General features: G+C 38.8%; 1 protein-coding gene across 5 annotated transcripts in view; it reads right to left on the bottom strand.

Moving 5' to 3' along the window:
- Positions 1 to 13,316, bottom strand: part of KATNIP (katanin interacting protein) — an 82,558-nt gene that overhangs the window by 50,804 nt on the left and 18,438 nt on the right. For all 5 annotated transcript variants that reach the window (XM_068908405.1, XM_009674651.2, XM_009674654.2 and 2 more), the window contains 5 exons: positions 9,917 to 10,066; positions 7,424 to 7,587; positions 4,999 to 5,108; positions 4,469 to 4,583; positions 2,570 to 2,782 (listed from right to left, as the gene is read on the bottom strand). In XM_068908405.1, the coding sequence (XP_068764506.1) occupies positions 2,570 to 2,782; positions 4,469 to 4,583; positions 4,999 to 5,108; positions 7,424 to 7,587; positions 9,917 to 10,066 (752 nt within the window). The remainder of the gene's footprint in view (positions 1 to 2,569; positions 2,783 to 4,468; positions 4,584 to 4,998; positions 5,109 to 7,423; positions 7,588 to 9,916; positions 10,067 to 13,316) is intronic.

Here is a 13,316-nt window from a genome sequence, read left to right as displayed (position 1 = left end):
ACAACTTCTCAGCAGGTAATTTATCTAGACCAAGCTCCTGATGACTGAGGATGTCTCTGCCCTAGAGGCCTCCTAAAAAGCTCTGGGAGATGGATGTTGCTTCGACTATCAGCTTGGGGCAGGAAAGTACCCAAAGGGCTTAGTCCTTTCTACATATACATACATACATATGCATACACACACACACACACACACACACAAAGAGAGAGCACATGAGAGAGAGAGCAAGCAGCTTCTTAACATCAAAGAAGTGACAGACAGCCCTCAAATCAGTGTGAATGCAACTTCCTGCTCAAAGCAGGGTCAACTTCAAAGCTAGATCTTGTTTCTCAAGTTATGTTATGAACAAGAACATTAAAAAAAATAATTTGTCAACAGCAGAAGATCATCTACTGAGTGATCCATCTCCAGACTTATCAAGTCAGGGCCTGATGCCCTAGAAAAGAACATGGAGGTTTTTGTTTGTCTGGAATCCAATCTCTCCAGATCATCTGAGACAGAGCCAGAGGTGCCTTCACAGAAGGGCAGAGTCAGTACCAAAATGGAGTCTGCAGTTCATGCTTCTGTCCAATATCTCTGTAAAGCTGCACATCCTCTTTCAAACAACAGAAGATGTATGAGTCCCAGGCTAATTCTTGTGATGAGAACACCTATGGAAATGGTCTTGTTTTATCAGTGAAAGTAGGTGCTTGGGACTTAAGATAATCAAACTCACAGGTATTACAGTCTCTGGCACCATTCCAAAGATCTGACACCAGAAATTCAAATCACTATCTACAAGGGAGGAAGCAATCTTCTTAAGAGTCTGCAAGGATGTAAAAAAACCTGATTTTCAATGAGAGTATGTCTACACTCAAGTACAAACATACATCTAAATGATCAAAGATGTGTTTCAACAATGGCCACGTGGGTTTTCCACAAAGCAAGGTTTTATGTAAATAGTGTCCCTTTTGCTGAAAATATTATTTGCTTGGAGATTCATCTATTTGTCGTTTTATCTACCCTACCCAAAAGCTTTCCTCTATAACCTGAAATGTATATAACCTGGAAACATTGCTTTAACTTCTGAAGAGAACTGTAGTACACTTATCACATGTCCGTATTGTTGTCTGAGACCACATTCTCTGTCCAAATTACATCTTCTCTGATGCAATACCTTTCCAGCTTCAAGATAAGAGACTACATTGCAGAAGATCAAAGGAATATATTAATCAATGAAATATAAAACCTCATTACTTTAAGAATAATGGGATATATGAGAAATGCTGTGGATAACGGTTTTATAATGGATTTATAATTATATTGCTATATAATTTATAGTTATCTAGAAAGTCTGTGAATCATTACTACTTCTCAGTAAAAATGTCATCCACCAGAAAGCATTGCCTATAAATAAGAATGGGTATTTATGACACCCAAACTACAATTTCCAGGGACAGTAAGATGTTTCAAGTCAAAAATATTTGTCTGGAAATAATATTGCATACTGAGTTTTAACTAAAATCTCAAAATATTCTGTACATGCCCTCTGTTTTCACTCACCCTACAAGATGGAAAAGTATCACCAGTGCAAAGTGAGTTATAATTTATGTTTTCAAAAGACTAAGTCATTTAGTATCCTCACCTACTAAGATTATACCCATTTTTACTAGGATTCAAGCTCTGAAATATGGAGACTTAAATACTCTGCGTTACTGATTGATTGAAGGACGTGCAGTGAATCTGTGGCACAGATAAAGACCTGGATGAAATCCTGGCTGAATGAAGGGCTATAGAAATTTACTAATGTCTTCAGTAGCATCAGGATTTCATCCCAGCTCTCCTAAGTCCAGGGTTTTTAGTATACAAGCACTTTATGTTTCCTCATCTTGCTGTCTCACTGAGAAGCCACACAGTCTTTTTCTTTTGGCATGCTACATGTTTTACTTAACCCCTTGTTCAAGAATATCCACACATCCATCCATCCTTATCCTTCCACAGTCCTTCCCAAGATAAAAGGGCAACAAGGGGATAAGGGAAAAGAAACAGAGTCCCCGTCTTAACATAGTTAAATTCATATTAAACAACCAGAACAAAAAGTTAACAATGAGGCTCCCATACCTTCAGCTCACAAGAATTACTGAAGTTTAGCAGCAGGCGTACTGTAAAAAGGGAAATCCCCTGCCCTTAACATTCCACTCCACGATCCTGTTCTACAGATATATTACAATCATATTGCAAAACTTTAAAAACTGAATGTGCTTCTTCAACAAAGATCGTATCAAAATGCATATGTATATAAAGGAGGCAGAGTTAAAGCTGCCTCCTTCCAGCTGCCCAGTTACATAAATTGGACCAGTTACTGAAATTAATCTAGTTCTGCTTTAAAACAGAATTATAACTGAATATAGTCATCTTGTCCAGGAAGTTTTGTTTGTATGAATAATAAATGTTTGTAATTTTTAAATTGTCAGATAATTGTCATGCAATTCATGCTCAAAATGCAATCATTTATAAAAAAGCATAGTGATGGAGCATTAAATAAATATTCTAACGAGATGTTTTCACATCCAGGAATAAACTAGCTTACACTTAATTTCTTATTGACCAAGCAGCACAAATCCCCTGGGTAGTCAGTATTTCGAATGTCCACATCATGAGGAGAGACAAATATCTTATCGTTATATAAATCGAAGAACTCCACCTCTCTCAAGCCCACATGTACTGGATTTCCCCAGTTAGAAAGAATTTCCATGGTCACATAGATGGCATCCCGAATTTCCATGCTGGTTGTCATCTGGACCTAAATGAAATATTATGATATACATAGAAACAACAAAACAAAACCTACAATTGCAATATTGAACAATCAGAAGCAAAAAACTTGCAGACTCAAGGACATCTTGATAACATTCACTTTGAATCATTCTACACTCCACGAGTTCTGCCCCATATCAACTAGGAAGCCTATGGCAGAGTAAGAGAACTGAACTTTTCACCCTCTTAGATTCCAGTCCACTCCAAAGCCTAAAGAAAGAACAGAGAGCTGTTCTTTGTCTTATTCATTTATCATTCTGATAAACAAAGGAAGCAGAATGTTCTGCTATACAAATGATGTGTGAACTCTAATTACTAGCTGCATCATAAAACTTAAGGGTATGAGTCAAAATAAGGAGGCACAAGCAATCTAAATTCTGGCATTTTCCAGCTTTTAAGTAATTGACTTCTCAAACAATGCTTATTAAATAAACATTTTTCTTGGCAATTCATGCATTTGCTTTTCCATTACAGAGACTATAGACTTCTAAGATATACCAGCCAAACAGTTTTGACTCTTAAATTCACGTAAAAATCCAAACAACTGTGTATTTTTTTTTTTAGGTCAGCACAGCTAACTCTATTTGATGTTTTGCCTCCCATAGCATCTGAGAGCATGAAGGGCCGAGACAGCTAGTCCTTTACATCTCTTGCAAATATGCAGTCTGATAGCACCAGACTACCAGCACAGCACAGTGGGAGAAGGAATTTGAGTAGACAAGATAACTCAGAGTAACTGCTGCTGATCTGTGCTTTCCTTTCCTCTTCAGATCACCCTGCTGTCTAACAAAGGACCTTACTCTTGCGGACCAACAAGTAGTAACCCGTTTGCTTTAAGATGCAACTAGGAGGTTTTACTGAAAGCATGAATTAACCAAGAGCCCTACACCAAAACAGACTTTAGAAACAGGTATATGAGACGTTTATGGTTAATTCAACCAAAATACATTAGAGCTCAGGCAATGTGGTAAACAGCAGTATGTTCTCATTCAAAATAGAAACAAACTTCTGAGACTGCTTTCTTGGAAGAGAGAGTCGAAGCTGTTGGAAAAGAGCTCAAATGCATTTCCGAGTAGTTTTTATGCTACGAGTACAAAGTGCTTTTGTACTATAACAGATGTGCAAAAATTTAGCTTCCCTGACTGTTAAGAATGAAAGTTAGGAAATTAAAACATTTAAATAGAATACAGAATAAATAGGATACACACATTTCTGCAGTAATTGTACAGAATAAAGCCTGAAAATGACCCTCTTAAAAATATTGTGTAACTGGGCCCTTATGGATCTAAATTTTTCACGACTTTCACCATGCCCCTGGGGGGGGGGGTGAAATTCACAGAAAGCATCAAAGGAGGGAGCCATCTGACACCAAACTGCAGTCCTCAAAAGAAGGAAGTACAACCTAGATGAGACCAAAAATTGAATGAGGTCTTCAAGAGACCCCAGTACTACAGGGGAGAAAAGTATTTGTTGTTATCAAAGAGGTTGTTATGCAGATAGAGTTGACAGTAACTGTGGACTACAGAGGTCCTTTATGTTCCCTTCTACCTTGAAAAGATCCTTTTATTAAGTAGCCCAGAGAGGTCCCTATTCATAAGGGAAATGATTACTCAATGTATTTTTGTTTTGATAAAATTGAGAAGTATCAGTTATCGTGCTCATTTACACAAACCCTCTCTCTCACTGTGGAACCTGCTTCAGATTTTTCCTCAGGTAAGAATATGTCCTTATCACAGGCAGAACGGCTCTCAATATCCTGAAGAACTTTCAGAAGTTTCTTCTGTTGCCTGAAACACACACATTCTTTTAAATGTTATTTCTTCATAACTCATTTACATTTAAGAAACAGTTTCGTCAGTGTGAAAGTAAAGAGAAGACAAGACGAACCTCCTCACACCAGGCATCCCCACACAGAACGGCAACTGTCTCAGCACCCCCTCTTAGATATATGCAGTCTGCTTAAGAGATTGGGCTCCAGTTCTCTGCTACCCCTGAGGTGGTCTAAGAAGGTAATGCAAAGGCATACATAGAGGGAGATGATGGCAGTTCCCCATTTCACAGCCACTGGCACAAGGCTGGGCCTTCTCCATATTTTTGCTACCGCTTGTGTGAAGTCTCCTACATCTGAAGACAATCAGGTGTAGCGGAGGTCAATATTGAAAAACCTCCCCCACAAAAGGAAGTTTCCTTGAAAATATATACCTGCTTCCAAAAAGACTTATCCTTTCAACAGCTTTTGCAACTGCAGTCGTCCGACTTTTTTCTGAAGGTTCAGCCATGGCAGAAACAAAACCAGACGAAACAGGAAGTATCTACATAAGAAAAATGAACATTGTTCATTCAATGTTTTTCCTCTACATACACAAAATGAGTATTAGTCTGCATTTCTGGAATCAATGAGAGTTCAGGCCCAGCTCTGATATCAGTTAACCATAGCTAACCTATAACTCTGTACTGATTTAAGCACTTTTCATAAAATTTGTCTTTGTTTGTAATGAGAGCCAAGACTGGAGTTTGAATTCCTACATGTAAGAAAAGTAACATAAAAGAATTCCCAATGACTGTGAAAAGTATATATGTATGTCTGAAGTCTCATTTTCTACGTGTGGTGGGACTCTCCACTCAGTTGGCCGAAGCTTTAGCAAGGGTCTGCCTAGGCTTTCTCCTTCCCCCTAAAAAAAAAAACCACCATAAAGACCTTTAAATCCTCACTCCCTCCAAAAAGCTGTTTTATCTAATAAAAATTTAGATTTATTGACATTAAGTAGAGAGCTGGCTTAGTGACTAGGTCAGACAAAACATTAAACGTCCACTTGCTCACCACATCCTTGCTGGAGAATCCCTGCCTTCAGATTTGGTCTCAATTTTATGAGCTGCAGTAAATTGTTCACAGTCCCCTCCAGCTGTTAAAAAGGCTTACTTTCCACCCTCGGAGAAACCAAGTTCTTGTGTTGTGCCTGCTCCTCTTATTAATCTTGTGGTTCTTACAATGCTATACGCTCTTTCTTTGCCTGCACCTCACCTTATATGTACACCCTGCTCCCTTTGCTACTTTTTCTAAATGAGACAGAAAACTTAATGCAGCAAACAACAGGTCAGACAAGGAATGCCAGACCTTCTGCTCCCTACAGCGTTTCCACTTCTATAGTTCTTGAAAATTAAGAGCACTTTACAATGCTTAGAAATGAACTACTTTTTAAAAACAGTCGTTGTGCATTGTTATACTTTTAAATATCAAAGGCCAGGTTTTCAATAGGCCTTAATTGTTAGTGAACAGAATTAAATTACTTCTGGCGGATTAGTTAGGTCAATTTTATGACTAAGAGCTCACTGTGGGCTTTTGAAACTCCATCTCAAGCCTCATGGTAACAAAAGTCTCTTTTAAATATTACTTAATTACTTTTCATTTAAGCACAACAGTATTAAAGTTAGTCACAATGTTAGCAGGAAATCACATTATTTGAGAACACTGCATGGAAATCGTTCTATCTCAATCATGAAACTATGGGTATCTCAAAAGTAAGAAGAATAGAATGAAGAAGTTCATCTAGAAGACGGTTACAGCAGCATATGCAAAGTATTACCTATAGTAAATACACCTTTTATGCTTGGGCCCTAACCAAAACTCACTAGAAACTCAATATCAGCTCAGAGACAAGAGTAGATACAAATTCATTAAAGCATCATCTCCCAAACTCAGGGAACATCATCTTAGATTAAAGAAGTCAGTTACTTGAATTCTGAGAGTTTCCAAAACAAGCAACTCGAAGATTGTCCCGGCATATCCCTTTTCCTTCCTATAAAAATGAGGCTCCCAAACATCATAGCAGAAAAAGACTTTTAATCCATGAACACTACCCAAAATAGAGAATCTAAAGCAGATTAGGCCAAAGAAGCTTCTTATGCTTCAGATTATACTTGAATTTCTTTATGTCTTTTCTTTCTGCTAAAAGAACTGAATTATTGGTGATACTCATAAAGTTTAGCCAGGATTGTCAGTACAAAGCTCCTCATTATTTGGCTTAACAGGTAAGAATGGTCTGCTCTAAATCCGAAGGGAATGAGAAGGTTTTTGCTGATTCTGTTGTTTGCTGGAGGAATTCCTAATTGCTTTTAAACGTGGGTATTGGAGATAACAGATGCATACGAAGAGTTAGATGAGACAACCTACGCTAGCTCCTCCTCACTAAAAGCCAGAAGTGTACATGACAGCTCTGCTCCAGAAGCAGAACATGTATTAACAGGGAACTGTGCCCATATTAATGAGTTCAGTAGGGAGGTAGAATTTATTGGCATGGGAATCACACATCATCTTAAGAAGCTTCCAGAAAGAAAAAAGCTAAAAGCACAGATAAGATTGGGCTTGCAGCTGTGCACTTGACTGTATAGACTTATCATGTGACTGGTCTGTCAGTTGTTCACTGATCCCTGAAATCAAGACAGTGCTGTGGGATGATATCTTGAGGAAGCAGATTAAGAAAAAAAAAAAAAAAAACACCCTGTGGAAGACTAATGCAAATTCAGCTAGAGTTAAGAGACATCACCATTCATTCTTACTAATTCATGTTTAAGAAAAAAGTCTTTTTTACTGCATGATCAAATACTCCTTTTCTGTATTTTGCCATACCTTCTCATGGCTTGCGGAAACTGATCGCCTTTGCAAATCTTTCTGCAATACTTCATTTTCAATTTGCATAGCTTTAATAACGGCAGAAACAGAGAGCTCAGGATCCTTCTCACACACGTTCTTCCGAGTGGCTGAAAGTGGTCTTTCTGGTCGACTTAGTGGTCCTGCCACCAAAAGAAGCAAAGAAAATTCATTATTCCTGACAGACAAGTACAGCATGTTACAACAGCGTACATTTGAAACCTACAGCTACTAATGGAGGCCTTAGCTAATAGTCTGTAAACAGCCCAAGCAAGGCTGAACTGCTGCAATTTGTTTTTACATTAGAATTCCAGGTCACATCTGCCCTAGGCAACAGCTGAAACAGCATCGAAGGAAAAGGAAACTAGCAACTGAAAAACATGGGATTTTTATACTTTAAATTGTTTATATATTTGTTTTGCTCAGGTATTTCATGGAAATGCCTTGTAAAAAAATTGTTGAAAAGTAGTATATACAGTTTCAGCACCCTAGGTTTTTTTCAATTAAACTACAGATATTCAGCTATTTTGGAGGAATCCCAAGAACTGCAAAACCAGAGTCAGCAGTTGCTATTCATAAGGCAAAACAGATGAACTTTATCACCTAAGCAGCCATCAAAATGTCCATATACATCCCAGTCTTCCCATATACATCCCATAGAAATAGAAACATCCCAGGCTGGAAACAAATGTTTAAAAGAAAGGAAAAAAAAAATTGAACAACAGAGGATCTAAGACTAAATTTAAAGAGAAGTGCAGCTGTATTCAAGGACTTCAAGTCAAGGAAATAAGAGAGACTCGCATTGTACAGATATTAAGAGAAAACATTAAACAGGTTGATATGAAAGCACACTCATGATGCTGCAGTGAGGTCAAGTAAGAAAGAGAGTAAACTGCTAGGGGATATAAACAACAGGAAGTCAGTTCAAACTGAACTGAGATTTGAGTGCATCCAGCCTCAGCCCTATGCCATCTTCAAGCATAAACAGACACTTCCAACAAGCATTAGTCATCTTTGCAAATCCAGGGATAGAACAAAATCCTTTTTATGTTTCTGTATAAACTACTCCCTGTAAAAGAAAATTAATTTAAGGATTTAAAGTGAAAGACGGACAGAAACAATTCTAATGAGCACTGTTATAATCTGAAAAAAATGCTACATACATCTTTGGAAAGTGGTCAAAGCAAGCACTTGCTCAGACAGTGGTGAGAGTCAGTCCCAGGAGCTAGAAAGTGATTTTTTTTCCTGAAGGCAAAGAGAATTAGCTTCTTTTCCTTAATTTGGTTGAGATTTTCTTTCAGTTAAGAAGCTATTATTTTGATCTTTTGAAATCACTAACATCTTGCTTTTGCAGGACATATCTGGGTTTTATTTTCTTGAAAACCATTTGTAAATCGTCAGGGTTACCATACTCTGCTGTTATCTCAGCCCTATCATAACTGAAGTTCACCATATTTGTTCAATTAAAGGCTATGCTAAATTAAAAACTGCAATCCTGATTTCAGCCCCTAAATTAGGTTGTTTTTTTTCATTTGTTTGTTTTAACCCAGGTAAAGCCCAAACCTTAGCAGCAAGTTTCTAGAATAAGTAGCAGTGCCTTCAAAACGTGTCTCCAGTTCAGAAAAACAACAACATTTACCAGTATGGTAACAGATATTGGCATATCTGCCCAGCACTGGAGATCAATCTGCTGTGTTCAAGGTGTAATTTAAGTATAGTCCCAGCCTGAAGCCCAATCAACTTCAGTAGTGCCGTAGGCAAATACAGCAAGCAGATCACTTTTCCAACTGAAGCAAAAAGACATCCATGCCAAATTAGCCTTGAGCACAGGCAATCTTGTGGGAAACAGCTGAGCACAAAGAATTGGACAGTTCAGCAGAGACACAGCATAGTACGCCACCCCTACTTCAGTATATATAAAAGATGACTCTAGCATCTAGCACCGTTTACTGCTCTGACCTAATGTGCTTCACAGTGTCTGTCTTTGCACTCATCTGTCATCCATCTCCTTAGAGTAGAAACAGAGGTAGTTTTTCTGTGCTGTGGAAAAATTGTATTCCTTTCTTGCTATAAATGTTTTGTGTTAAAATCTTCCACTTAAGTGGCAATTGTTGATTTTGAGAAGATAGACCTCTGTTAGTACCAACGAGAATAGGTCTCTCACAGGGAAGCAGAAAACAGAGCAAGCGTAAGACTGAAAGGGAGAAAAAAAGTCTTCTGCTGTGAATGCAAAAAGAGAAGGAAGATTAAGAGGTAGGAAGATTAAAACCTACAGGCTCTGGACTTTTGCACAGTGCTACCGAGCCAGAACTCTTGAGGTAGTACAGAAAAAAAGTGGACAACAAATCAGAAAAATCTCTTGATGACAAATGCATGCAGAAATTACACCTAAGCCAGAGGAGGGGGGGAAAAAAAAGAAAGAAAGAAAAAAGAAAACTCTCCTTATTGACATTACATATTCCTATTTCTTACTCAAGCAAGTTTTTTCCTGTCTTTCCTGCTGCAAAGACTCAGCAGAGAGCGGCCGAGGTATTTCATTTTTCACCACGACTGGTCTGACGGGAACGTATGTTTCAGCATTATCTTTTCTTTTTGCAGAGCAAACTCGTACCGGTTTCACATCTGCAAGGTAAGAAAGGAACAGAAATAATCAAATGCAGAAATATGTAGGAGCAGCCAGCTAGAGAAAACCTATTGGACCTTAAACACTAAAGTCTTCCTGCTTTAATTATACTGGCATAGTTAAAATGACAACCTCCACCTTCTTTTCCTTTTATTGGCACTTCTATTAATGTAGAATTACACATGCATGGCTTGCACTGACTTAGCAAAACAAAACATATCATTATAAAATACTTTACACCAATACATCTCTGTCTGCAGCACACATTTACCTGCATTACTGTCAATAAACATAGAAACAGAACAAGGAGCCCCGAGTCACTCATTAACATAGCTGAGCCCAAATAAATTCTTAAAACATGGACTAAAATTTAGTCTTACTTAAAGACGTCAAAGGATAGAGAGTTGTCTAGTGGAGTTTGCAATAGAGTACTCTTATTTGAGAATATTAATGCCTCCATTGCTTGCATCATAAGCTTTGAAACTTCCCTCTGGAGAAAAATCACTGTCTAAAGATCTTGGCCTATACTGCTGAAGTGATAGCAGACAATGCACTGGGAACATCTGAGAACTGCCAGAATAGACATGGGCACTGAATGAGAGCTTGCCACGTGGGATTCTCCCAATATCCTCCTCTTCACCATTGTCTGGTTCTGTGGCTCTTATCCTGTTACATGGATAGAAGCCCTCCAGCACTGAAGGTGACACAGAAAGGCTGAGCCAAACTTCACTCAAACCAGCTTGGACTGAGCACAGAGTCCAAGCAGACTGATACCCTTCTCAGTACAGTGACAGAAGGGGAACGAAATCAAACTTCTCTAACATCTCCCAGGACTAAGGATCTCCTCCCATTCTACACCAACAGATTTCAGCTGCTAGTTTATCTATACCAAAGTGAAGATATGCCCCTCCCTCTCCCAAGGGCATAAAACACCCTGGGGCAGGCTCAAGACTCACTACTACTAAGGACTCACTGGCAGGGCAACAGGATGTGGCCGCAACAGAACTGTGAATCGAGTTATGATGAGAAAAGCTCCCTCTGCTCTCCCCTTCTGCTGTCCTCAGCTGACATGGGGTATGCTCACTGCTGCTCCATCCCTTGTTTCTATCCCTGCTTCTGCCACCCCTCCACATTCGCACCCCACCTCTCCAAGGTTATGAGAACACTCCTCCACTCAGTTCATTCAGAGACCATTTCCTCTTAAGTTGAGCTATTAACTACGGATAGAGGGAGGAAAAAAAAAAAAATATATATATATATATGTATATATGCACACACACCTAAAAGGAGATAGGGAGGGAATTTTAAGAAACACTCAACATGGGTCAAGCCTCAGATCTGTCCTCTGATTGAGCTCTCTTATCTTTAATGAGCTAAACACCTTTGAGAACCAATGACTGATTCAGGGCCTAGACACTGAGGTCTCCAAAGGAGAATGCAGGCCCTAACAAAAAGTCTGGCTCATATAGCCCGATAGATATGCTTTCTCAAATTAGCATATCCTCAAACAAGGATGAATAGCACATGTCATGATAACAGGCAATCAGCATCCAGGATGTGAAATGGAGGAAGTTGAGACTGGGATGGTTCAGCTTCCTGGATTATTAATAAATAAATACAAATAATCTAAAAACACATATTAAGAACACTGTTGAAAAAAATCTCACAGACAGTCTGAAAAGATCCTGGTTCAAGAGTATCTAAGCCTGGTGATGCAAGCAGGTTAAATAAGGCTGTAAATGGTCTTACTTTTCAAAAAAAATCCTTAAAATACTGCTGAAAGGACATTAATTAGTCTCTCAAATCAGCAAATCAGAACAACAGATTTGCTGAAGAGTACGAAAACCTCAAGAGAGTATGAAGCAAACCATCATAAACAGTGAACTCCCTAGGCTATCTTCAGGAAAACATAAGACAAAGCGGTTGACACAAGGGGACAAAGTAGTCAATGAATGATACTTGATATATTTTTCTTTGCATCTCCCACACAGGCCAGAGCCAGCAGAGAGACTCTATTAGAGGATGGGCAAGACTGCACCAAACACCCCACAGCTACGAGGCAGTAAAGCAATGGCAAGACATAAGGAGGTCAGATCAAAAGATGAGCCCAAAATCCTGTCTCTGACAACAGCTAGAGGAGGATGCACGGAAAGCATACAGGAACAGAGTAACACTCCCCTTCACAAACACTGCCTAGCAGTGCTTTAGGGACTTCTTCAGCAGACAGACAGATGCAGGGAAGCAACTGTAATAGATAACAGCAGCCCTGTCTTCCATGAAGTTGTATAAAGCCTTTCTGAATGCATTGACAATTTAGCTTTCATTTCACTAGCATTAGGAACAACTTAATTATACATTACATAGAAAAGTATTACCTTTTGTGTGCTTTAGACCTGCTGCTGGAAAACATCACTGGTGTCCTTAGGTCTTGCCGTACAAGTGATTTAAAGTCTAGCGCCAAATGCTATTTTATAGAGCTTTATCTAATCCCCTCTATACTTTCACTCTCAAACATCTCTTTTCACACTAAAGTAGTCCTCGCCTACTTTGTCACTTTTTTCCTCTGTAGTTCAGATTACCATCATCATCCTTCACTGAACCTTCTACACTTAGAAAAATCCTGACTCTTATCAAGTCAGCATCCAAGTGGACTTGATTAATTGCAGATCTGGCATTTTCCTTACTGCTGCTGCTCAGTAAAGCAGAACACAGAGCTCGTTGGAAGAGTTACAACCCAGGGCCATCGCAACAGTGAACTGGATCTTTAGACTGGAAGCGTAGCCTATGCACTTCTCCATTAGGAAGGAAAAAAACCGACCAAGATATTTTTGGAGGCGTCATACTTCAGTACCTTAGAGAGGTACTCATCTGAAACTTGAGTCTTGTCTTGAGCCTATACAAGCACACAAACAGAACAGATTTTAAAAGGCCAGCAGTTTTTGTAACCCCATCTTGACGCAAAACATCTGGAAAACCTAGAAGCTTGTTTTGAAATGGATCCAAGACAATCCAAAAGTATTTCAGAAGGAAAATCGATCTGAGAAAAGGATAACAAATGAAGAGATACTGAAAAGAAAAATAGGTGAGACTGGAGGAACTGAAATGTCAGCAGAAGTTTTAGCTGTCATTGCCAGTGTGCTATTTTGTCTGTTGCAGCAGAAAGACATTTGTGCTAACAAAAAGAAAAAAGACTCTAAGAGAAACAAGGGAAGCTAATGAGGATGCTATAGAAGAGAAGACAAAAAAAGA

This window comes from Struthio camelus, chromosome 15, assembly GCF_040807025.1.
Source record: "Struthio camelus isolate bStrCam1 chromosome 15, bStrCam1.hap1, whole genome shotgun sequence".
NCBI lineage: Eukaryota > Metazoa > Chordata > Aves > Struthioniformes > Struthionidae > Struthio > Struthio camelus.
The sequence above is the reverse complement of the archived record's forward strand: the minus strand, read 5'-3'. Positions and strand labels throughout refer to the sequence as shown.